The sequence below is a fragment of the Nycticebus coucang genome, chromosome 8 (genome assembly GCF_027406575.1).
Source record: "Nycticebus coucang isolate mNycCou1 chromosome 8, mNycCou1.pri, whole genome shotgun sequence".
NCBI lineage: Eukaryota > Metazoa > Chordata > Mammalia > Primates > Lorisidae > Nycticebus > Nycticebus coucang.
In genome coordinates this window covers 109,372,501-109,397,973 of record NC_069787.1, presented here as the reverse complement: position 1 = coordinate 109,397,973, position 25,473 = coordinate 109,372,501, and the positions used below count along the sequence as shown (strand labels likewise).

At 38.5% G+C, this 25,473-nt stretch overlaps 1 protein-coding gene across 4 annotated transcripts in view; it reads left to right on the top strand.

The window, feature by feature from the left end:
- ATR (ATR serine/threonine kinase) overlaps window positions 1–25,473 on the top strand; it is a 158,750-nt gene that overhangs the window by 26,628 nt on the left and 106,649 nt on the right. For all 4 annotated transcript variants that reach the window (XM_053598573.1, XM_053598574.1, XM_053598575.1 and 1 more), the window contains 10 exons: window positions 138–330; window positions 557–819; window positions 2,200–2,390; window positions 2,472–2,572; window positions 2,891–3,062; window positions 4,436–4,606; window positions 7,458–7,652; window positions 9,121–9,306; window positions 16,734–16,826; window positions 22,385–22,515. In XM_053598573.1, the coding sequence (XP_053454548.1) occupies window positions 138–330; window positions 557–819; window positions 2,200–2,390; window positions 2,472–2,572; window positions 2,891–3,062; window positions 4,436–4,606; window positions 7,458–7,652; window positions 9,121–9,306; window positions 16,734–16,826; window positions 22,385–22,515 (1,696 nt within the window). The remainder of the gene's footprint in view (window positions 1–137; window positions 331–556; window positions 820–2,199; window positions 2,391–2,471; window positions 2,573–2,890; window positions 3,063–4,435; window positions 4,607–7,457; window positions 7,653–9,120; window positions 9,307–16,733; window positions 16,827–22,384; window positions 22,516–25,473) is intronic.

The window sequence follows — 25,473 nt, the reverse complement described above, 5'->3', positions numbered from 1 at the left end:
ATGTGCTTTATCTTTTGAAAAGGAGCTATTAAACTAAATATTATATGTATTTTAAATGTGACTTGACTTAATAATATATGTATGTGTGTAAAATTACCAATATTAGAAATGTTGTTTAATAGACTTAATTTTTTCAGCACCCCAGGCACAGTCACAATGTGTATTTCTTCTGACTCTGCTTCCAAGAGGAATATTCCTTGAATGGAGAACAGCAGTTTACAACTGGGCCCTGCAGAGCTCCTATGAAGTAATCCGGGCTAGTTGTGTTAATGGATTTTTTATTTTACTGCAGCAGCAGAATTCTTGTAACAGAGTTCCCAAGATCCTTATGTATGTATTAAGATTTTAATTTGAATACGTCATTTGGAAAGATAATTCTCTAGCTATCTAGGCAAAGTTATGCTTATTGCTGAATATGTACAGCAAATGTTGCTTTTAGTTTTAGAATTTAAATTTTTTCACGTCTAGATTTTGTTTTAACTAGTACTTTTGTCCCAGATTAAGCAAGACTATTTAGACCAAAAATGTTTAGTACTTTCTCATTTTTTTCTGCCAGAGATAAAGTTAAAGATGATTCTGACGTTGTCAAGAAAGAATTTGCCTCTATACTTGGTCAACTTGTCTGCACTCTCCATGGCATGTTTTATTTGACAAGTTCCTTAATAGAACCTTTCTCTGAACATGGACATGTGGACCTCTTTTGTAAGAATTTAAAAGCCACTTCTCAACATGAATGTTCATCTTCTCGATTAAAAGCTTCTATTTGCAAGCCATTCCTTTTCCTATTGAAAAAAAAAACACCTAGTCCCGTAAAACTTGGTGAGTGATTATGATTTATTTAATATTTTAAAACCTATGTAAGTTCTGTTTTTCTAATCAGTGATAGAATTAGGCTAAAGCCTTAAATAATTATAGCAAGTTCCATGGTGGATAGATTCAATGCTCAATAATGATTGCATATAAATGGGATGATCAGTATTAGACTGCCTCATAGAACCAGTAAGAGATGTGACTGTTGGATTTTTAAAATAATCCTGTGATTTGACAGGCTAATGGGGCATACCTGATAACTGGTCCACAATTGTAAGTTTTGGTATTCCATATCTTTTTTTTTTTTTTTTTGCAGTTTTTGGCTGTAGCTGGGTTTGAACCTGCCACCTCCAGTTTATGGGGCCAGCACCCTACTCCTTTGAGCCATAGGTGCCGCCCCCATATCTTCTTTAGTGACACCAAAAACGTTAATGCATCCTTTTCCCCCATGTTGGACCTTCAGAAATTCAAATAGTAATATTACCTTGCCCAACTGAGCTCTATAGATTGTATCTTCTTGGCTGCTTTTCCAGCAGTAATGGAGTATGAATTTGTTGGGTGCATGAGATTTACTTGGATGATCCATTTGTTTAGGTAAGGTAGCAAGTTGAAACTTATTCCCAAGTTTTGAAAGCATTATAACACATGGTTTCTAGGATCCCTAATCTTGTAAGAGTAATAATCTTAGTTCAAGGTTCTTTGGATTAGTAAAATGTGTTTTTAAGTCCTATTTTGGTAATATGTAATGGCCTACATATTCTAAAAGGAACTGGTTATTTTATAACTTTAAAAAGTCTAGAATTGGGCAGCGCCTGTGGCTCAGTTGGTAAGGCGCCAGCCCCATATACCGAGAGTGGCAGGTTCAAACCCGGCCCCGGCCAAACTGCAACCAAAAAATAGCCGGGCATTGTGGCAGGCGCCTGTAGTCCCAGCTACTCGGGAGGCTGAGGCAAGAGAATCGCTTAAGCCCAGGAGTTGGAGGTTGCTGTGAGCTGTGTGATGCCACGGCACTCTACCGAGGGCCATAAAGTGAGACTCTGTCTCTACAAAAAAATAAAAAGTCTAGAATTTATTTTAGATTCATATCATTTATGACTTGTTAAGTATAAAGTAAATATATAAGTATCATTTTTATTTCCTAAAACTTTGTTACTATACATACTTAAATATTGGCAATTTAAAGCAAGTTAAGATTCTTTTTTTTTAGCAGTTTTTGGCCGGGGCTGGGTTTGAACCCACTACCACTGGTATATGGGGCTGGCGCCCTACTCCTTTGAGCCATAGGCGCCACCCGCAAGTTAAGATTCTCTGTGGTGTATTATTTATTAACACTTTATAGTACAACTTTGATAATTAATCTGTTAAATTATATATTTTATACTCTTTTAGCTTTCATAGATAACCTACCTCATCTTTGTAAGCATCTTGATTTTAGAGAAGATGAAATAGATGTAAAAGCTGTTCTTGGAACTTTATTAAATTTAATGGAAGATCCAGACAAGGATGTTAGAGTGGCTTTTAGTGGAAATATCAAGCATGTGTTGGGATCCTTGGACTCTGAAGATGGATTCATAAAAGAGGTTAATAATTTTTATTTTTAATTTAGTTTTTGATAGGCCTAGCTCTAAAAATTTCCTTAACCAGTTAATTTTTTGTTCTAGCTTTTTGTCTTAAGAATGAAGGAAGCATATACACATGCCCAAATATCAAGAAATATTGAGTTGAAGGATACCTTGATTCTTACAACAGGGGATATTGGAAGGTATACTTGGGTACCTTTTGTATTCTTCCTTATGTATTTATTTATTATTTTTTATTAAATCATAACTTTGTATATTGATGCATTTATGGGGTTTGGGGTACTGCTTCGATATACAATGTGAAATGCTTACATTGAACTAAGTAACACATCCATCACTCCTTATTTATTTTGGCTGTTTTCCTTTTTATTTGCTTCATGTTAGAAATGGTGATATGAGACATATGATAACATAGAAAAAAAGTTATTCAACATGTATTTATGGATTTCCATTTGTTTCTGAGACATTTATTGTGCATGATGGTTTTTTTTTAATTTCAGGGCAGCAAAAGGAGATTTGGTACCTTTTGCACTCTTGCACTTACTGCATTGTTTGTTATCCAAGTCAGCATCTGTTTCTGGAGCAGCATACACAGAAATTAGAGCTCTGGTTGCAGCTAAAAGTGTTAAATTGCAAAATTTTTTTAGCCAATATAAAAAACCCATCTGTCAGGTAAGGGCCATCATTGTCTTGATTATACACAATAGCAGTACTTGGCAATCGTTTTTTAAAAAGAACATTTATGCATGTTTTACTGTATTTTACTTATTTTAAAAGATTATTTTTTAAAATGATTTTTTTTTAAGATAAATGGAATTTTGCCAGTTTTATACTTTAGGATACTTATTTGAAGACATAGATTACAAATAGGAGAAGGGAAAAATCATCTCATAATGCTGTATTTAACTATTATACTCTGTTATTAATTTTTAGGGAGAAGCCTTACTTTTTTAGTAATAAACTCTTTTATACCTTGATATTATCCTTATGGTTGTTTTTCTTTTTTTTTTTTGACAGTGGAATGGGCATTTAATCATCTCTAGGGTGCTCCTGTTGGGGGGGCATTGTGGGGTTTTTGGCAGAGCTCTGGCTGGCACTTTGTTTTCTTTTTTTTTCTTTTATTTATTTATTTATTTTTTTTTGTAGAGACAGAGTCTCACTGTACCGCCCTCAGGTAGAGTGCCATGAAGTCAGATGGCTCAGAGCAACCTCCAAGTCTTGGGCTTATGCGATTCTCCTGCCTCAGCCTCCCAAGCAGCTGGGACCACAGGCACCCGCCACAATGCCCGGCTATTTTTTTGTTGCAGTTTGGCCGGGGATGGGTTTGAACCCGCCACCCTCGGTATATGGGGCTGGCGCCCTACTCACTGAGCCAGAGGCGCCGCCCCTGGCACTTTGTTTTAAATATCATATATTCAATTAATGGCTAAAAAGTTAGGCCGCTGATTTTCTTTTTTTTTTTTTTTGTAGAGACAGAGTTTCACTTTATTGCCCTCGGTAGAGTGCCGTGGCATCACACAGCTCACAGCAACCTCCAACTCCTGGGCTTAGGCGATTCTCCTGCCTCAGCCTCCCGAGTAGCTGGGACTACTAGGCCACTGATTTTTCAACTGGTGTACTGCAAAAATTTTTAAAGATTATTAATTAAATTATTTTTGAAAGAAGTTCAAAGCACAATAGTATATTCTTTTTTTAAATCAACATAATTTAAGTGTGCTACAGAAGTTTAATTATAGTCTGTGTTAAAATACTGGCTTTACCCTATATTTGTGGTAAAATCCTTAGCATGGTATTCCAGTTTTATAACGAAGCTTGGTTACTTCATCTGTCTGTAAGAGGGAGATTATGAGGTAATCTACCCCATTAAGGTTGTTATAAAAATCAAATGAGCCAGTTTAGGTAATGTAGAACATTATTTGATGGTATCCTTTATGTTACTTTAAAAAGTATTATTATTTTTAATTAAATATGACAGTGTATTATTTATGTTACTTTAAAACTGCTTTCTTGTGTGAAATCTAAGAATCAAATTGTTTTTGCTCTAGTTCTTGGTAGAATCCCTCCACTCCAGTCAGATGGCAGCACTTCCTAGTACTCCGTTCCAGAATGCTGAGATAAGAAAACAAGATGTAGCACACCAGAGAGAAATGGCTTTAAATACCTTGTCTGAAATTGCCAATGTTTTTGACTTTCCTGATCTTAATCGTTTTCTTACTGTAAGTTGCAACATATAGTTAACTTAATTGAGGTTTGCAATTAAATATTTTGTTCATTCCATTCTAGATTTTGACTTCAATGTGAGATTTTTTTTTTTTTTTTTTGTAGAGACAGAGTTTCACTTTATTGCCCTCGGTAGAGTGCTGTGGTGTCACACAGCTCACAGCAACCCCCAACTCCTGGGCTTAGGCGATTCTCCTACCTCAGCCTCCCGAGTAGCTGGGACTACAGGCACCCACCACAATGCCCGGCTTTTTTTTTTTTTTTTTTTTTTGAATGAGACAAAGCCTCAAGCTGTTGCACTGGGTAGAGTGCCATGGCATTACAGCAACCTCCAACTCCTGGGCTTAAGCGATTCTCCTGCCTCAACCTCCCAAGTAGCTGGGACTACAGGCACCTGCCACAATGCCTAGCTAGTTGCAGCCCTCATTGTTGCTTGGTGGGCCCAGGCTGGATTCAAACCAGCCAGCTCAGGTATATGTGTCTGGTGCCTTAGCCGCTTGAGCCACAGGCACCAAGCCTCAATATGAGATTACTGCTTACACTATAAAACTTAAGGTCATGCTGCTTTGAGTCATTGCCATGTGTGGTTAGCAGTCCTGAAAAGTTAATACTAAGTAAATAATGCTAATCCTTTCAGTTATTTTTGAGCCCTAATGTCTTTCTTTAGTCCTGTGATTGGTTCCATTTGTAATTCAGAGGCTAATACGATCATTTCTACTCCTGAAGAGATAGAGTAGTAAAGTACAAAACTCTAGTGGTATAGAAGATGATTGGCTATGAATTCAAATGACATACTTTATAGGATGGAGTGGCTTAGGAAGTCTTTGACAAGTCATTAGGGCTGAGATGTAAAAGATCATGGACTAAATTATCTTCCTATCTTTTCCAAAGATAAAAGTTTACTGTTACTCTTTTTTTTTTGAGATATAGCCTCAAGTTGTCGCCCTCGTTAGAGTGCCATGGCATCACAGCTCATAGCAACCTCCAATTCCTGGGTTCAAGCAATTCTCCTGCCTCAGCCTCCCAAGTATATGGGACTAGCTGGGACTATAGGCACCTGCCATGATGCCTGGCTATTTTTTGGTTGCAGCCGTCATTGTTGTTTGGCTGGTCCAGGCTGGATTCGAACCTGCCAGCTCAGGTGTATGTGGCTGGTGCCTTAGCTGCTTGAGCCACAGGCGCCAAGTCTACTGTTACTCTTTTTTTTTTTTTTTTTTTTGTAGAGACAGAGTCTCACTGTACCGCCCTTGGGTAACGTGCCATGGCGTCACACGGCTCACAGCAACCTCTAACTCTTGGGCTTATGCGATTCTCCTGCCTCAGCCTCCCGAGCAGCTGGGACTACAGGCGCCTGCCACAACGCCCGGCTATTTTTTTGTTGCGGTTTGGCCGGGGCTGTGTTTGAACCCGCCACCCTGGGCATATGGGGCCGGCGCCCTTCTCACTGAGCCACAGGCGCCGCCCCTGTTACTCTTAATTATAATGGCAATTCATACAGAATTTTTCCTATAGTATTACTATATTTTGTTAATTGCTTATAAATTGGTTAATACTGAAGGAAATATGACAGTACATGGGGAGGACCACAAAAAATATTCAGATCTTTTCATTTAGTAATTCTACTCTGGGAATCATAAAGCACAGATGTTTATTTCAACATTATCCAAGTAGCAAAACAAAGTAAAAATAAAACTCTTGAGTGAAACTAATGACTTTTCAAAGGCTTCCAACCTGGCAGGTGGTGGCTCACTCCTGTAATACTAGCACTCTTGGAGGCCAAAGTGGCCTCAGGATCTCTTGAGCTGAGGAGGTCCAGACAGTCTGAACAAGAGTGAGACCCCATCTTTACTGAAAATACAAAAAATTAGCCAGGCATAGTGGCAGGCACTTGTAGTCCCAGCTACTCAGGAGGCTGAGTCAGGAGGATCACCTGAACTCAGGAGTTTGAGGTTGTTGTGAGCTAGGCACTATGGCACTCTAGCCTGGGGTACTATGGCACAGAGTGAGACTGTCCACCCGACCCCCCAAGAAAAAGCTTCCTAAACTATTCCATACTACAGAGTATGTCATAGGATATTATATAACTTATTATCATGACAATGAGAACTTTACAGAAACTACCCTAAACACTCTTATAGTGTTAACATTTAAGTTGAAAGGCATAACAAAGTAAGGTTATGAGGGCAGAGCCTTTGTCTTGTTCACTATCACATTTGCAGTGCTAACGATTGTGACTGACATGTAGTAAATGTTCATTAGATAACATGCTGAATAAATGAAAATTTTTTTTATTGGATTTTGTATGTATCTTATGAACCTCTTAAAGGAAATAGACTAAAACAAAAATAGATTTTTTGCAGTATTAGGATGGTGGATGTGTTAAAAGGTTTTTTTTTTATTATAATGTATTATCAACTCCTTAAAAATATTTTTTTAATTGCATTTATTGTTACTCTTACTTATTCTTTAAATACAGGTTAGTTGAAATACATCAGACTTGAGACTTCTGCCTTAGAGCATGAATATATTTTAACACATACTCCTGAGAAATTATCTTCTTTACTTTTATGTTTGAGTATTTGTGGTCTGTTTCAACCATTTTTACAGCGTAAACTCTATGCCACTGGGCATCCTGCCTATTTTGTTTACTGATATGTCTACAGTGTCTGAATCATAGTACATGCATACTAAATATCTTTTGGTAAATAAATGATAAATATGAATTCAAATATAAGTCATAAATGGACTCCAAATTTGTGTGACATTTAAAAATATTTTTTTACACAGCTTATGTATTTTATCATTTAGACAAATGTACATTTTGGTAATTGTCACATTCTTTTTCAGAGGACTTTACAAGTTCTACTACCTGATCTTGCTGCCAAAGCAAGCCCTGCAGCTTCTGCTCTCATTCGAACTTTAGGAAAACAACTAAATGTCAATCGTAGAGAGATTTTAATAAATAACTTCAAATATATTTTTTCCCATTTGGTCTGTTCCTGTTCTAAAGATGAATTAGAACGTGCCCTTCATTATCTGAAGGTAATTGAATATTTGTATATGTTTTATTCTTTTGTGTAAATTAGTGTTATAGTAGAGTTTTTCTACCATTCTTACAGGAAGAAAGTTGAATAATTTATAGCCTATCTTAAAAAATTTAAGTCCCAATGTTATGTTAAATAGTCTTTGTTCTGGGAGCATATTAAATAGAAATCTTCTTTTGTTATTGCCTTTGGTTATTTCCCCATAATGGGATGTAATAGTCACCCATTGTGGACTTCTTAGTTGATATCATTAGCATTTTTCAGTTGATTAGAGCTGTGAGTTGATTGGTAATATTTAGGTTATTATATCTGTAGGAAAAGGCAGCCACTTCCAACTATGATACAATGTCTATGTGTACTTACTTTGTGCTCTGATTACAATTTGGCCCAGTTTCTTGCTAGTTTTTAAATTTTAAATTATAGCTTGTGCTTCTTTTTTTGGTGTCATATTAACAGTACCTTACTGAGGAATATGAAATTACATAGGAACAGGAAAACCTATTGGAAACATGCATATAACTTTATTGCTGGGCGGCGCCTGTGGCTCAGTGAGCAGGGCGCCAGTCCCATATACTGAGGGTGGCGGGTTCAAACCCGGCCCCGGCCAAACTGCAACAAAAAAATAGCCGGGTGTTGTGGCAGGCACCTGTAGTCCCAGCTGCTCTGGAGGCTGAGGCAGGAGAATTGCCTAAGCCCAGGAGTTGGAGGTTTCTGTGAGCTGTGTGATGCCACAGCACTCTACCGAGGGCGATAAAGTGAAACTCTGTCTCTACAAAAAAAAAAACAAAACAAAACTTTATTGCTTTCTCTCACATTAATTTATTTCATTTGTTTTATAATGTGCCAGCAGCGGGTCTCTTTCCATATGAGAATTATTAAATATTGAATGTACTTACTCACCTTGAGAAAGTAAATCTGCGTCTTTTGAAGGTAGAATGAAAATAAGTATTTATGAAGTGCTTACTAAATGCCAAAAATTGTGCTAAACAATTTATATGGATCACTTCACTTAATCCTTCACAGTTACCTGATGAGATAAAGGTGCTATTATCTTTTTGTTTTGTAGATGAGGAAACTAAAAAATTTGACTAAAGCAATCTGACAAGAAAGACTGCTCTAAGCTACTGTCACCCCAGGGGTTATGTGTCTGTAAATACTGAGTTGATATTGTAAGACAGATCTTAGAGAAAACTAGGACTTTATTTTTTAAATTTTATATCAAAATAAAGTCTTATCACTTCTCCTTATTACCTGTAACCCAGGGAAGTTCTACTAGGAGTGAACAAGATTAGAATCCTTTTCCAATACCTTTTTTTAATACTATTAATTAATCCTGTCATCTAGTCTAGAGCTCCTGATTTACTAATAGCATGTTAAAATCTATATGCTTATTTCCAGAATGTTAGTATGAAGGGAAAAAAACTTTTTTTTAACCTTTTTTTTTCTTTTAAATGTCTTTGAATTAGAATGAAACAGAAATTGAACTGGGGAGCCTTTTAAGACAGGATTTCCAGGGATTGCATAATGAATTATTGCTACGCATTGGAGAACACTATCAACAGGTTTTCAATGGTTTGTCAATTCTTGCCTCATTCGCATCTAGTGATGATCCATATCAGGGCCCAAGAGATATCACATCACCTGAATTGATGGTAAGGAATATGTTCAGTAGATTTTTTTCCGTTTTTGTTTTTCTTTTTTTCAGCTTAATTGAAGATACTGATTTTTTTTTTCTTTTTCATTTTCCAACTGGTAGAGATTTGGTAAATTTTAAGTTGGTATTGTTATTTTCAGAAAGATTGATTTAATGCCAGGCATGGTGGCTCACGCCTGTAATCCTCACACTCTGGTAGACTGAGGCGGATGGATTGCCTTGAGCTCATAAGTTTGAGACCCCATCTCTAAAAAAATAGCTGGGCGTTGTGGTGGGCGCCTGTAGTCCCAGCTACTTCGGAGGCTGACGCAAGAGAATCCCTTGAGCCCACAAGTTTCAGGTTGCTGTGAGCTATGATGCCATGGAACTCTCAAAGTCTCACAAAGTGAGACTCTTATCTAAAAAAAAAGGAAAGATTGATTTAAATTGCATGGTCCAACATGGCGCCTGTAGCTCACATGGCTAAGGTGCCAGCCGCATACTCCAGAGCTGGCAGTTTCAAATCCAGCCCTGGCCCGCCAAACAACTGTGACAGCTACAACCCCAAAATGGCTGGGCATTGTGGTGGGTGCCTGTAGTCCCAGCTGATTGGGATGTTGAGGCAAGGCAATCGCTTAAGGCCAAGAGTTTGAGGTTGCTGTGAGCTGTGATGCCATGACACACTACCCAGGGCGACAGCTTGAGGCTCTGTCTCAAAAAAAAAAAAATAAATAAATTGCATGGTCACAGTCAGGCATTAACAACATCTATTAGCACTGAAAAACGTAGATTTTAAAATATTTTTGGAAGATTTTATTTTTCACTGAGTAAAAATGTTTAAAAATATTTTTCTTCACTATTTTTAAACTCTACATGTATTAGAAGATGTTTATAGTTCTCCCCTCACCCTATAACTTCCCCTTCTTTGGGATAGCAAACTAAACTTATCACTTCTAACTGTAGTTTAATCCTTTGTTGTACTGAAGGGATGTTCAAAGATATGTTATCCTTTTTTATCTTTCTCTACCTTAAATTTATGCCAGAAATCACTTTATTATTTTATTTCTTTCTTTCCTTTTTTTTGAGACAGAGCTTCAAGCTGTCGCCCTGGGTAGAGTGCCGTAGCATCACAGCTCACAGCAACCTCCAACTCCTAGGCTCAAGTGATTCTCCTGCCTCCGCCTCCCAAGTAGTTGGGACTACAGGTGCCTGCCACAATGCCTGACTATTTTTTTTGGTTGCAGCTGTCATTGTTGTTTGGCGGGCCCAGGTTGGATTCCAACCCACCAGCTCAGGTGTATGTGGCTGGCACCTTAGCCACTTGAGCCAGAGGCACCGAGCCTATATCATTTCTTTAGCTGAAAACAATATGTAATTCCTCAGGCTTACTCTTTTTCTTTTCCTTCTTTCTATTTTTTTTTTTTTTTTTGTAGAGACAGAGTCTCACTTTATCACCCTTGGTAGAGTGCCGTGGCGTCACACAGCTCACAGCAACCTCCAACTCCTAGGCTTAGGCGATTCTCTTGCCTCAGCCTCCCAAGTAGCTGGGATTACAGGCGCCCGCCACAACGCCCAGCTATTTTTTTGTTGCAGTTTGGCCAGGGCCGGGTTTGAACCCACCACCCTCGGCATGTGGGGCCGGCGCCCTACCCGCTGAGCCACAGGCGCCGCCCTCTTTCTGTTTTTTGATTTTTAGACAGGGTCTTGCTGTAATGCCAAGGCTGGTCTGTAACTCCTAGGCTCAAGCAATTCTGCTTCAGTCTTCTTCTGGGTAGTTGGAATTTTTTTTTTTTTTTTTTGATTGCCCTCATTCCTACAGTAGACTTCAAAGATTAGCAGTAAAATATCTTATATCTTGAGAGAGGTTTCTATCTCTGCTTTCTCATTTCCCATTAAATGAATCCATTATACTCTGGCTCTGTTCTCAATATTTTATAAAATTCTTCTTGTCAGGATCACCACCAGTCTTCCTACAATAAATCCCATGGTCACTTCTCTGTCTCTATCTCAGTTAGCCTTTCAGTAGCATTTAGCACACTTGACCTTTCCTCCCTGTGTGGCATTTATGATGCCACATTGTCTTGATTGTCTTTTTTTCTTCACTCTTCACTCTTTCTTTTTCTTCTTTACTGGCTCTTTTCAGTAAAGAAGGATAATAATTTCAAGAAAATATCATTTACTTTATCTTCTAAATACTAGAATCATTTAGGACTATGTATAACTGTCTCTTTTTCCCCATCATCATTTTCTCCTTAAATTCCCTCATTAGGTTTTTTTTAGTATGATTTATGTTTTGGTGATTTTATAGTTAAAATTTTAGTCTGGGCGTCCCCTGAGTTTCGGACTTGTGAGTTTGTATAGGTTATGCCCTGGAAAGAAACAGCACACACAAAAATAGTTAAGTGAAAATAATTTGACAAAGGAGTTATTTTCAGTTTTACAGGCAATGTCAAGGAACCCAGGAACTACAAACAGTAGAAAACTTAATGTTCCCCTTAGTCCTGGGAAAGGGGAAGAAATAGTTTCACTGTAACCTGTTTGAGAGCTACAACCATAAGAAGAAGGAGTCCTTTCTTTTTTTTTTTTTTTTAGAAGGAGTCCTTTCATTGTAGAGTGATACAGCTACTACCAGAACTACCTCAAAACATGGAGCAGAAAAGATACCCACTCTCTCTTCTTATCCTCTGTTCTCTTGGCGCTTCCTGTTGATTGAATTCAGTGGGGAGTCTGAAGGCATAGGATCCTAAGTGATGCAGTCTAGTTAGCCTCCCAGGGCAGAGAATGGATGTGAGAGTGGGAAGAAGCAAGCAACCTCATGCGAACAACCATTTCATCTTTCTCCAAAGCCTCCTAACTGTTCTTTCTTTGCATTCCTCTCTCTATGATTAATTATGTACACAAAATTCGGAGTACTCTTTTTACAAACTCATATCATTCTCATGTTTAAATTGCTTCTGTGGTTTTACATTGTTCTTAAAATAAAATCTATGAGGCCGTATATGCTCTGCCTACCTTTTTTCTCTGATACTGTACTGTTTTCTTCTTTTCTCCCTATGTCTCCGCATTGTTTCCTTTGTGTTTTGTATACATGCTAAGCTTTTCTGCTCCAGAGTCTTTGTGGGGTTTCTCTGCTGGGAATAATCTGGATCTTCCTCATTCTTTAGATTTCAGAGTTTCCTGAATACCCTATCTAAACTTTCTTATCTATCACATGATCATGTTTATTTTCTTGCATTTTTTTTTTTTTTTTTTTTTTGCTGTGTTTTGTTCTTTGGCCGGGGCTGGGTTTGAACCCACCACCTCCGGTATATGGGGCCGGTGCCCTACTCCTTGAGCCACAGGCCCTGCCCAGTCATGTTTATTTTGTTATAGCAATTATCATAAGTTTGTTTACATGTTTACTTATTTAGTGTCTTTTGCTCATAATGGTCTAATGGGAGAGAATGACTTTGCTTATCTTGGATACCTGTACCCCAGCATATTCAAGGCATAATGAATTTTGGTGAGTGGTAAATGAATGAACTCAAAGAATTGTTTGTCTAAATGCAAGAACTTAAAAAAAATTAGAATGTTAACATGGATTGTGTGAGTGCCCTGTATGTGTGTGTTTTATTTAAGAAGCAAAGGCTGGCGTCATACACTTAGTGAATTGTGGCTTATTATGCCAAAGTTGAGTCTCAATTGAAATCAGAAGTTTGCAAAACTAAATATAATTTTAGACTTGAAAAACAGATGATTTTCGGGTGGCGCCGGTCCTATATGCCGGAGGTGGTGGGTTCAAACCCAGCCCCGGCCAAAAGAAAAAAGAAAAACAGATGATTTTCTGTGCTAGGCAAGAGAAAATTTGATCCCAACATCTAATCTGGAGAACACATAGGACACCTAACTACCTCCTCTCTATGTGTAGTAGTGTATTCCCTTGTACCTTCCTCATGGTACCCAAATCAGATCCCTCAACATCAGGCAATGCAGCATTCTTCTAGAGTTGGAAAATACTTCAGTTGCTACTCATTCCCAGCTCTTTTTCTTGCCATTATCCTTGCCTGTATATAAAGATTTTGAAAGAGAGGAATATTCTTTACAGAGTAGTCATAAATTGAGAACCAAGAAAGCACTGGTTCAATACTAAAGAATCTATAAGAATTAGGATTATGGGAAGGTGGAAAAGATTACCTAAACATTTTTAAAAATTAGAGATTTCAACCAAAATAATCTGATAAAAATCCTATTAAAACTTATAAAGAATCTTCATAAGGCTCTTTCCATGATGTTTACTAAACTAGAGAACCTTCTCTGGCTGCTCTGTGGTTCGTCATATGCAAAACAGAAATAAGGGGATTCCCCTGACTATCATGTTGTGAAAGGTCCTCCCCCCCTCCCCCCAGCTTCTTCATTAAGTGCAAGCTTCCATCCTTATAGCTGGAGAGTATGTGAATCATTCCACAGACATCTGTCTTCTAGTACCACCCCTCACTCTACATAGTAGCTACATTCTAGGAACACCATACCATATGCTATTGAGCTGCAAATCTGTGCTAAACATGTAAGACCGTGACTGACAAGGCCAGATGCAGTGGCCCACACCTGTAATCCTAGCACTCTGGGAGGCTGAGGCAGTGGATTGCTTGAGCTCAGGAGTTTGAGACCAGCCTAAACAAGAGTGAGACCCCTGTCTCTACTAAATAAATAGAAAAAACTAGCCAGACATTGTGGCAGGCACCTGTAGTCCCATCTACTCAGGAAGCTGAGGCAAGAGGATTGCTCAAGCCCAATAGTTTAAGGTTGCTGTGAGCTATGACACCATTGGCACTCTACCCAGAGCAATACAGTGAGACTGTCTCAAAAAGCAAAAAAAAAAAAATAATAATTACTGACAAATTTTTTTTTTTAAATTATGAACTCCATCCATTTAGTATATTTCAAAGGTACAATACTTTCCATTTATCAGTGAAAACAGTTAATTTCTAACTTCCAAAAAAATCACCAAATGGCAAAAAAATTCTTTGAAAGTCACATTCACATATATAGTATATTTTAGAAAAGTGGAGGGCAAGACAGGTTTTACGTACTTTCATGACTGTCATCAAATACTGGATCTACTCAAGGGTGGGAAAAAGGGCAACTTTCAAAAAGAAATATGTTATTAAATGAGGCATTTACTATACTCCTAACAGCACCAGATGGGTAACATGTTTTCTGAATTAGATCTAGGATGTGGAATGTGGAATCAATTTGTCCTCCTCCCCTCAAGGACTGTCTACTGTCTACTGTTAATGAATTTAATAAATAAGACTAAAACAAAGCACACACACACTTCCCCCCCAAACTAAGGAAAAATAAAAACCCACTAAGATGTCCCAGATTACTCTCCAGAGTGGAGTCAGAGAGCAACTTCAACAATTTGAATTAGTCTGTTACAGAGTCATCACAGGTATGCCTTAGTTTAAGAAAAAATTTTTTTGAAAGAACAAAACAGAAATTAATACTGATCACAATCACTGAAAATTAACTAATATGGGAGAGGCAAGCATACCTGTGGGCCTTGTCTCACATGAGTACATGTGGGTAGGTGTCATTATTGCAAAAATGAATTTTAATTTGTAATCTTTAGTTTGATTTAAAAATTGATTTTAGTATGATGCCAACACCAGCTGTACAGAAAGGTCTCTGAAGAGATAGATGTTCGTAACAGACACACCTGCAGTCGTCTTCGATTATGGAGGCTCCAGGGCAGCCAATATTGCTTTGCAAAATACATTCTTTAGAATGTGAGAGTACAGAACATGAACACTCCACATACTTGACAGCCATCAGGTCACAGACCAGCTTTTCAGTGGTCTCTGGAGTGGTAAGCGTCTGTTTCTTCTTGGTAAGTTTATCAATAGTAGAGGGGTCATCTCTGAGATCAATTTGGTTCTTCACAAGTAAGAAAGGAGTCTTTGGACAGTGGTGAATTATTTCAGGCATCCACTTTCCTTTCACATTTTCAAATGAGGATGGAAGGACCACTAGAAACAGACTATGTGTGTGTATAATCTGTTGTTTGTGGATAACTCAGTTGTAATCTGCCATAATCATCTTGCCCTATTGTATCAAAAAGTCCAAAAGGGCCGGGTATGGTGACTCACATACTCTGGGAGGCCAAGGTGGGAGGATCCCCTGAGCTCAGGAGTTCGAGACCATCCTGAGCAAGAGAGAGACCCTGCCTCAACTGAAAATAGGAAGACTAACCAGGCACCGTGGAAAATGCTGGTAGTCCCAGCTACTGGGGAGGCTGAGGCAGGAGGGTCACTTGAGCCCAGAGTTTGAGATTGCTGTGAGCTAGGCTGATGCCACAGCACTCTACTCAGGGTGACAGGATGAAATGCTGTGTCAAAAAAAGAGTCCAAGAGTATATGGCACTCTACAAATCATAACTTTGACTGCATAGTTGTCAAAAACAATCTATATGGGGTGGTGCCTGTAGCTCAAAGGAGTAGGGTGCCGGCCCCATATGCTGGAGGTGGCAGGTTCAAACCCAGCCCTGACCAGATACTGCAAAAAAAAAAAAAAAAAGTCTATATGTATTTGGATAGAAATTTTTTGTGTAAGAAATCAGGAGATAGCAATAGCACCATTGCCCACAATCATGCATTTATTTGTTGGCCTTGCTAATATAGTTTTGAATCCACTTTAAATATTTCAAATCTGAAGTTGACCTCAGCATCTCCACCAGGGCATTGGCCTAACTAATCTTTACAATAAGTCTATGTAGTAAGTACTTTTGTTGTTCCCATTTTATAGACTCAGAGGACTTAAATAAGTTATTTAATATCCCACACTAGGAAGTGTCAAAATAGGGATTCAAACCCAGGTTAGGCTGACTTAAAGCCCATGCCCTGCCCTGCCCTCTAGGACCCTCTCTCAAGAAGGCATGAACTATACTCACCTTAGGAGATCCAAAGTGTCATGGATAGTGATACCTAGCTCGCAACGCTTGATGCCCATGGTGTAACTCTTTGTCATTATTACCTCAGGGGATATTGATCCCTGTGTTAGACCTGTTCTGGTAGGGTACCTTTTCTGAAATTAGGTACTTTTCCCCAGCTTATCTCTAATTGCTGTAGAATAGGGACAGCCTTTCTCTGTTCTCTGTCTTTTCTTCACTCTGCGTCCTTAGGTGAATCAGATCATAAGGATTCCACCCCAGCTCACTCTATGATTCAAAAGTTTATGATTTTCTCATTGTACTATATATTTTTAATCACATTTTGTCATGGTGATTGTAAATCAGCTTAATTTCTTTAAATACAAGATGTAAAAATATATGCTTTTGGAGAAATTTAACTTACCAAGTTTTTATTTCTAATATTCTAATCAAGTAAAATATAAATGGTATTAAATAAATTGTCAATTTAGGAAATTTGATCTGTATAAAACTTATATAACATTGGTTTTTGTTTTTAGGCTAATTATTTACAACCCAAGTTGTTGGGCATTTTGGCCTTTTTTAACATGCAGTTACTGAGCTCCAGTGTTGGCATTGAAGATAAGAAAATGGTAAGTAGTGATGGTTGAGTTAGAAAGTGCTAAATAGAATTCATATAGAATATGGGAGATATGATTTCTGCTTCTAGATATAAACATTCAAATATGAAAAATAACTAAACAGATGACCTTCTATATTGCTGAACAATTTAGCTTTTTGGGAGACAAAAAGTCATAATTTTATCACTTTCAAATTCTTTTGTTTGTGAATGATAGAGAAACCCAAGCCAAACTGGCTTAAAGGAACTTGTTGGCATTATAACTAAAAGTATAAGGGTAACTTTGCTTCAGCCATAACTTGATTTTGGACTAAAAAAAAAATGTTCTCAGAGTCAGTCTTTTAGCTCATATTTACCTGGATTGGCTCTATATTTAAGTGCTAGATAATGACTTTTATAGCTTTCGGCTCAGGTCATCACAATATCTAGTCCAGTGGGAGAAAGATACCAGCAACCATTTACAGCTCAAACAAAAGCTGCATAATTAAATCTCATTGGTTCAAATTGATCTGATATGGGTCATGGCCTGTGGTATTTTGAACACCCCAAATGGTAAGTTTTATGTTTAAGTGCTTGTGGCACAATGATGTTTCATTATGACTACTGTAACAGCTGGTCATCACTGGACATTTTTGTTCTGTAGATTGGTACTTAAAATTTTGGATTTTGTTAAAATTTCCCTTTTTGTTGCTTTCAACTTCTATAGTCAGTAAGATTACAGTAAAAACCTATGAATGGAAGCTTTTTATATCACTCTGTACTACTCTTTTATAATTTTAAAGAACTAAGAAAGACATTATATAATATTAAGCTCTGCAGATTTTTTTTTTTTGCAGTTTTTTGGCCGGGGCTAGGTTTGAACCCACCACCTCTGGCATATGGGACCAGCACCCTACTCCTTTGAGCCACAGGTGCTGCCCAAAAAGTGTTTTGTTTTGTTTGTTGCTGTTTGTGGCCAGGGCTGGGTTTGAACCTGCCACCTCTGGCATATGGGGCCGGCACCCTACTCCTTGAGCCACAGGCACCACCCAGCTCTGCAGATTTTTCCAACCAATGCCAACTAGCAACTGATGTCAACTAGCAAATATAATCTTTCAAGCAATTACTATTCTATCTATATGGCTTTTCTTATTGTTATCCCAAGTGGGAGAATAATGTTGAATCTAAGAAAAGTAGAGTTTCTGTTGAAAGCCATAAAGAGCTTGCATGTTTTGGCACATAATTAAGGTTGACCAGAAAATTTCTTTAGCCCTTCTTTAGAGTCTAGAGCTATTGATACAGGTCTGGTTCTGTGTTTCACAAGTTGTACTTTCTGAGTATATTATTAATTTCTTTTTTTTTTGTAGAGACAGAGTCTCACTTTATAGCCCTCGCTAGAGTGCCATGGCCTCACACAGCTCACAGCAACCTCCAACTCCTGGGCTTAAGCGATTCTCTTGCCTCAGCCTCCCGAGTAGCTGGGACTATAGGCGCCCCCCCACAACGCCCGGCTATTTTTTGGTTGCAATTTGGCTGGGGCTGGGTTTGAACCCGCCACCCTCGGTATATGGGGCCAGCGCCTTACTGACTGAGCCACAGGCACCTCCCTATTAGTTATTTCTTATACTAAATTCAAGACATCTTGAATTTGGTATCATCAGGACAAAACTTTCTATAGCAGTTGCATACCAGCGCCATTTTGGCATCAAACGAACATCAATGGGGGTCAGTCACTGACTCCAGAATAAATAGTACTGTGATTTTGCAAAAAACCCATGTATTTTGCATACCATTGTACACTACTTTAATCACATTTTCTTTGTGTTCTTTTCATTATATTTTCTTCTTTTGATGTTTGGCTGTGTATTCTCTGCATGTTCTTTTTAGTACATTTTCTTTTTTCTTCTGAGACATCTCCCTTTGCCACCCTGGGGTAGAGTGCTATAGTGTCGTCATAGCTCACAGCAACCTCAAACTCTTGGGCTCAAGCATCATCTTACCTCAGATTCCTGAGTAGCTGGGACAACATAGGTACCCACCTGGCTAATTTTTTCTATTTTTACTAGAGACAGGGTTTTGCTCTTGCTCAGGCTGGTCTCGAACTCTTGAGCTCAAGCAGTCCACCTACCTCGGCCTCCCAGAGAGCTAGGATTGTAGATATGAGTCACTGCACCTGGCCCTATATTCTTTTGATATGTGGCTGGGACAGATGTATTTGCTGCATTCACTCATGCCTTCATATATTTCCAGTCTCTCCCACAGGGACAAAGGTAACAGTGATCTGTTTTTGAAAAGCTTTTCACTGCTTGTCTTGTAACTATTCTTTTGGTTCAGTATGAACCATTTCTCTTGTCACTGCTCCTTGTCCTTGATTGCTCTTGTTTCCATAAAAATGCATTACCATTGAATATTTTTTGTGGAAAACAGTGCACATTTTGGTCACACCTTCTTCTGGTTTCCTCACAGAGCTATTGTGCCAAATCTTTTTTTTTTTTTATTAAATCATAGCTGTGTACATTGATATGCTCATGGGGTATCATTCACTAGCTTCACAGACCGTTTGACATACTTTCATCACACTGGTTAACATAGCCTTCCTGGCATTTTCTCAGTTACTATGCCAAGACACTTATATTCCACATTTACCAAGTTTCACATATACCCTTGTAAGATGAGCCGCTGGTGTAATCCCACCAATCCACTCCAAATCTTTCAAAAAGTGTTTTCTTGGGCGGCGCCTGTGGCTCAGTGAGTAGGGCGCCGGCCCCATATGCTGAGGGTGGCGGGTTCAAACCCAGCCCTGGCCAAACTGTAACAAAAAATAAAAATAGCCGGGCGTTGTGGCGGGCACCTGTAGTTCCAGCTGCTCGGGAGGCTGAGGCAAGAGAATCACGTAAGCCCAAGAGTTAGAGGTTGCTGTGAGCCATGTGACCATGGCACTCTACCAAGGGCAGTACAGTGAGACTCTGTCTGTACCAAAAAAAAAAAAAAGTGTTTTCTTCCCAGTTATTTCTTCAAGTGAAGTTACAATTGGTGGCTATTTGTTTCCTGAAAAATCACATACAAATTGTATGCTGTGGTGATATTGAAGAAAATTGCCAGGGGCCAGTGAGTGCCAAGTTCCTCTGCTACGGGAATATATTCTCATGCACTTATCAAGTGTGTCAGCACTTGCTTTAATAGTATTATAAAAGTGGATTACTTCAGGCTTGTTATCCCCCACTTTCATATCCTCGTGCTGTGTGGAAAGAACTGTAATTGCCTTTCCTGTCTCAGGAGCACAACTTACTAATGTCACATAGGGAGAGAAAGTAAATCTCATTGTACCAGATAGAGAGTTTTTCATCAATGCTGGCTAGAGTTTTAGAAGCAAATCCCTTTTATCACTGTGAACAGCACCAACTGTGGTTATATTCTTTAGAAGGAAATCAAAAGCTTGAGTAATAGAGGTAAACTTCCTGTCCATGGTAATATTTCTTCCAGACTGATCCAAATGACAGTTCTTTACCAGACTTTTTATAATCTTAGAGCCACTATTGTAATTCCTCAGAAGGGTCTCTGGTTTCCCTACATATGGCTCTGCTGTAAATCAGTAATCTGCAGAAGAATCACATAGAAGATTCACTGCAATTCCAGACTTCCTAGGTTTAGTTGGTATGTAAAGTCTGAATGGACAATGTCCATGGGAAGATACCAGTTCCTCATTAATAGTGACAGACTCGTGAGGATTGTAGCAAAGTGAGAGCTTATTTATAACCATATTCCAAAGCTCTTGAACTGGAATAAATGTTACAAGGCTGTCTATAAGCTTCATGTGTTGTAGTATCATTGAAACATGGACATTTCAGTAGGAGTCACATTCTGTGTTCTGAAAACATAGCACAGTAAACTGGAAAATTTTTCTCACTGTAAAGATCTTAGATATTGTCTTTATTTTGCCAGTACATACCACAATTCAGAAGAAATTCCAGTTAATCCTAGTATTGTTTCTTTCATGAAATCACCAGATTCCCTTGCATAACTCTTTGACTAGATGTAGTTTCTGGTTTGTAAACTTGATAATTACATCCACAATTTCATTATCAGTAAGTAGTTGGAAAGCATCCAGTGGAGTTTTGGGTTCTGCTCTTGGTTGAATCCTTATAATATTAGCCAATTGTTATCTCCCCTAATCCTTTATTGGCTATGAATTCCATATCATTACTGATGGTGTTGTCTGCTCTATTTTTAGAGCAGCTGTAGGTTGCTCTATTTTTACAACTAGGCATGGTCTTCTTCTCTTGGGCTCCAGATTTTGCATTTTTTCTCCATTGTCATCATCTTCTTCCTCTTTACTCTTTGCCTCAGAGCAAATAATTTCACATTCCAACTCTGCGAATTTTCTTGTTAACTATCTGAATTAGTGAAAATGTCATCATTTCCTTCAAAATATGATGTGATCAGTGCTTCTTCTATCTCAGCTACTGACAAATTATATTGCCTCTTTGCCATATTTATGTCTGTATCACAGGGAATAAAAGGTAAGTCATTCCTTGACACAAATGGATTTATGGAATTTTTAGATATTCTGTATTTTCAGTCATGCATACCTAATCTTCACCAAATACAAATACACTGCTTACTAACTTCACTATGAAGAACACTTAGAAAAAAATAGAACATCAGCTTTTTCTGTAAAAGAGACTGCACGATAAGTGTCAAGAACTATTTTTTTTTTTAAGTGTCAAGAATCATTGATCCGGGTACCGCCTGTGGCTCAGTGAGTAGGGCCCTGGCCCCATATGCCGAGGGTGGCGGGTTCAAACCCAGCCCCGGCCAAAAACTGCAACAAAAAAATAGCCGGGCGTTGTGGCGGGCGCCTGTAGTCCCAGCTACTCGGGATACTGAGGCAAGAGAATCGCGTAAGCCCAAGAGTTAGAGGTTGCTGTGAGCCGTGTGACGCCACGGCACTCTACCAAGGGCGGTACAGTGAGACTCTGTCTCTACAAAAAAAAAAAAAAAAGAATCATTGATCCAAGAGTGCTGATGTTTGAAAAGTGTTAGTGATGGGTGCATTAGGATCTAATAACAAAAAGGTGAAATCACAACTCTGTATTAAACCCACACCAAAAACAACCCCAGTGAGGTCAGTCCCTGACACCTCCCCCTGTTGGTATGCACTTGTTTAACTGTAGATCACTGTGAGATAATCCATTTACTTCAAAAATTTTTACAAGGCTTTCAAATTCAAATGATTTTAATTCAGTTTGGTTTATATATGTGCTATGTAGGAGTTTGGGGTAGATCTGAATAAAATCATACAGTATGCATTGTATCTTTAGTAAATTTCAGAATTTACTGTTCTGGATGACAACTTGACCAAAATATCAAATCACCTTCAAGGGAAAAGAAACAATCAGAACTCAACTTGTATTTTTAAACTTCATAATTTCCACATAAAAAGTTGGGCAAATGAACTGGCCAGCCTTTATTAGACCTTTAGTGTTGTTTGAGAATAGATGACACCCTATGAGAAGCACCTGTCCTTAGTGCTTATTTGCTTCTGGCAACTTGTTTTTAGGCTTTTTTAAAAAGCACTACTTAACTTTCTAGGCCTTGAACAGTTTGATGTCCTTGATGAAGTTAATGGGACCCAAACATGTCAGTTCTGTGAGAGTGAAGATGATGACCACCCTAAGAACTGGCCTTCGATTCAAGGATGACTTTCCTGAATTGTGTTGCAGGTAAATGACAGCCTGAATTCATTAAGTTTTTTGCATTTCCTAGTAACACTAACTTGACTTTTTATCTCTTTGAGGCAAATTGAGTTCAAATTTTAAATAATTAGAGTAGTTCTATTTGTATTTTTTTTTTTGTAGAGACAGAGTCTCACTTTATGGCCCTCGGTAGAGTGCCATGGCATCACACAGCTCACAGCAACCTCCAACTCCTGGGCTTAAGCGATTCTCTTGCCTCAGCCTCCCAAGTAGCTGGAACTACAGGCGCCCGCCACAACGCCCAGCTATTTTTTGGTTGCAGTTCAGCCAGGGCCGGGTTTGAACCCACCACCCTTGGTATATGGGGCCGGCGCCTTATCGACTGAGCCACAGACGCCACCCTAGTTCTATTTGTATTGAAAAGAGAATATATTTACCTTTAAAATCATTTTACTGGCTCAGCGCTTGTGGCTCAAGCAGCTAAGGTGCCAGCCACATACACCTGAGCTGGTGGGTTCGAATCCAGCCTGGGCCTGCCAAACAACAATGATGGCTGCAACCATCATTGGCGGAGACAGGAGACTTGCTAGAGCCCAGGAGTTGGAGGTTGCTGTGAGCTGTGATGCATGGCCCTCTACCCAGGGTGACAGCTTGAGGCTCTGTCTCAAAAAAAAATTTTTTTTAGATTTAAAAAAAAAAAATCATTTTACTGCAGAAATAAGAGAATTATTAATGAACCTCTACATAACCTATTTCCCAACCTTGGAAGTTATCAACATTGCTAGTCTTATTTCATTTATTCATCTTACCTTTTTTATTGTTAGTTGGACTATTTTAAAGAAAATCCCAGAATCATATTGTTGTACATGTAAATACTTAAGATATATCTAATGGATAAGGGCATTAAAAAAAAATAACCATCATGAAGGCCAGGTGCAGCGGCTCACACCTATAATCCTAGCACTCTGGAAGGCCGAGGTGGTAGATTGCTTGAGCTCAGGTTGGAGACTAGCCTGACCAAGATGGAGACCTCTTCTCTACTAAACATTGAAAAACTAGCTGGGCATCATGGCGGGTACCTATAGTTTCAGATAATAAGGTTGAGGTAAGAGGATCACTTGAGGCCAAGAGTTTGAGGTTACTATGACCTAATGACACCACGGCACTCTGCCCAGGGTTATAGAGTGAGACTCTGTCTCAAAAATAAAACCAAAAAGGGCTTGGCACCCGTAGCACAGTGGTTACTGAGCTAGCCACCAAGGCTGACCTGGCCCAGACCAGCTACAGAACAGTGACAATTGCAACAAAAAATAGCTGGGCGATGTGGCAGGCACCTGTAGTCCCAGCTACTTGGAAGGCTGAGGCAAGAGAATCGCTTAAGCCCAAGAGTTTGAGGTTGTTGTGAGCTGTGACGCTACAGCACTCTACTAAGGATGACATAGTGAGACTCTGTCTCAAAAAAAAAAAAATAATAATAATAAAACCAAAAAAAAATCATGAATTAATATACTTAACATCTAATATCATCTAAAGCTCAGCCCACATTCATATTTCCTTTGGTTGTCTCAAAGATGGTTTTCTCAAAGATGTTGGTTTGTTTGAATCAGACTTAAACAAAATTGATATATCACAAATCTACAAACTTAAAGGGTTGTTCGGTCTCCTAAGTATTTCTTCTAAACAGCCTCCCCCCACCTTAAATCTGCTCTTTACACATTTTATTTATTTTAGGTTGTTAAGATTTGGGGATATAATATTTGGCTAATAGCTGATTTAACTTACCCCTCTATCTTTTTTCTCTTTCCTGTTTTTCTATATAAACTGGTGGCTGTATAGATGCTTGATAGATTTAGTTTCAGTTTGTTATTTAAAATTCTTCATAGGTGAGGCTTTGTGCTTCTGTTGTGTCACAACATGAGCCACATAATATCTGGTCGTCTACTTTTAATTATGGTAAGACTAATCAGTAGGTTTAGATTTTGTCAACACAAATCCCTGTATTATGAAGTTCCCATTAATCTTTCATTCAAGGGCTTTAACATTAATTAATGAACATTGTCCTAAATCCATTATTTCATTCCATGTGAAAAAATAGTCTTTTTCTAATTTCGTTATTCCTTTCGTATCTATTGATGGAATTTTTTTTTTTTTTTTTTTTTGCAGTTTTTGGCTGGGATTGGGTTTGAACCTGCCACCTCCAGCATATGGGGCCGGCACACCCTACTCCTTTGAGCCACAGGCGCCGCCCTGATGGAATTTTTTTTAAAACAAAATAAACTTCCTTGTTTATTGGCCAGCCAGATGTGGTGATGCATGCATCTAGTCCCAGCTACTTGGAAGGCTGAAGTGGGAGGATGGCTTGAGTCATGGGGCTTGAAGCAAGTCTGGGAACATAGTGAGACTAGCTCTCTAAAAAAGAAGAAGAAAAACATTTTTAGCTACCCTGAAACATAGTTTATACAGGAAAAGCAAGTTCATATAGGATAGGCAAGATAAATAACTTCAACCTTGCCATTCAGTTGCCAATTTGCAGAATGTAGATTTGTGCCCCACCAACCTCTGGTAAAATTTTTCTCCCTTTTTTGTATCATTTCGATCACACAGCTTTTTAAAAATTGGGTGAATTTTAACCATTTAAATCACTATTTTTTTCTTTTATTGCTGGAAAGTGTTCCATCTAAAGCCAATAGAAACCCCTTTAAGTTGGTGTCTGTGACTTTTGACATGACCCCAGTAATCTTTTATAGATTCTCTGCTTTCTGGTAGGAGGAAATGTCCTAGGCTCGTCTTATACATTTCCTACCCTGATCCAGAATCAGCAATTTCCTCAAGGAGCCCTGGCTCTCATTCTTTTAAGCACAGATTAATTCCCAGTTTAGGCACTCTTTAGGCCTACTTGGTGCTACTGAGTTATCGTTGCTTCTAAGTCTTAAGTGAATAGAGATACTGGAAAATTTGTATGATTTTATAAGAGGAAAAAGAAAT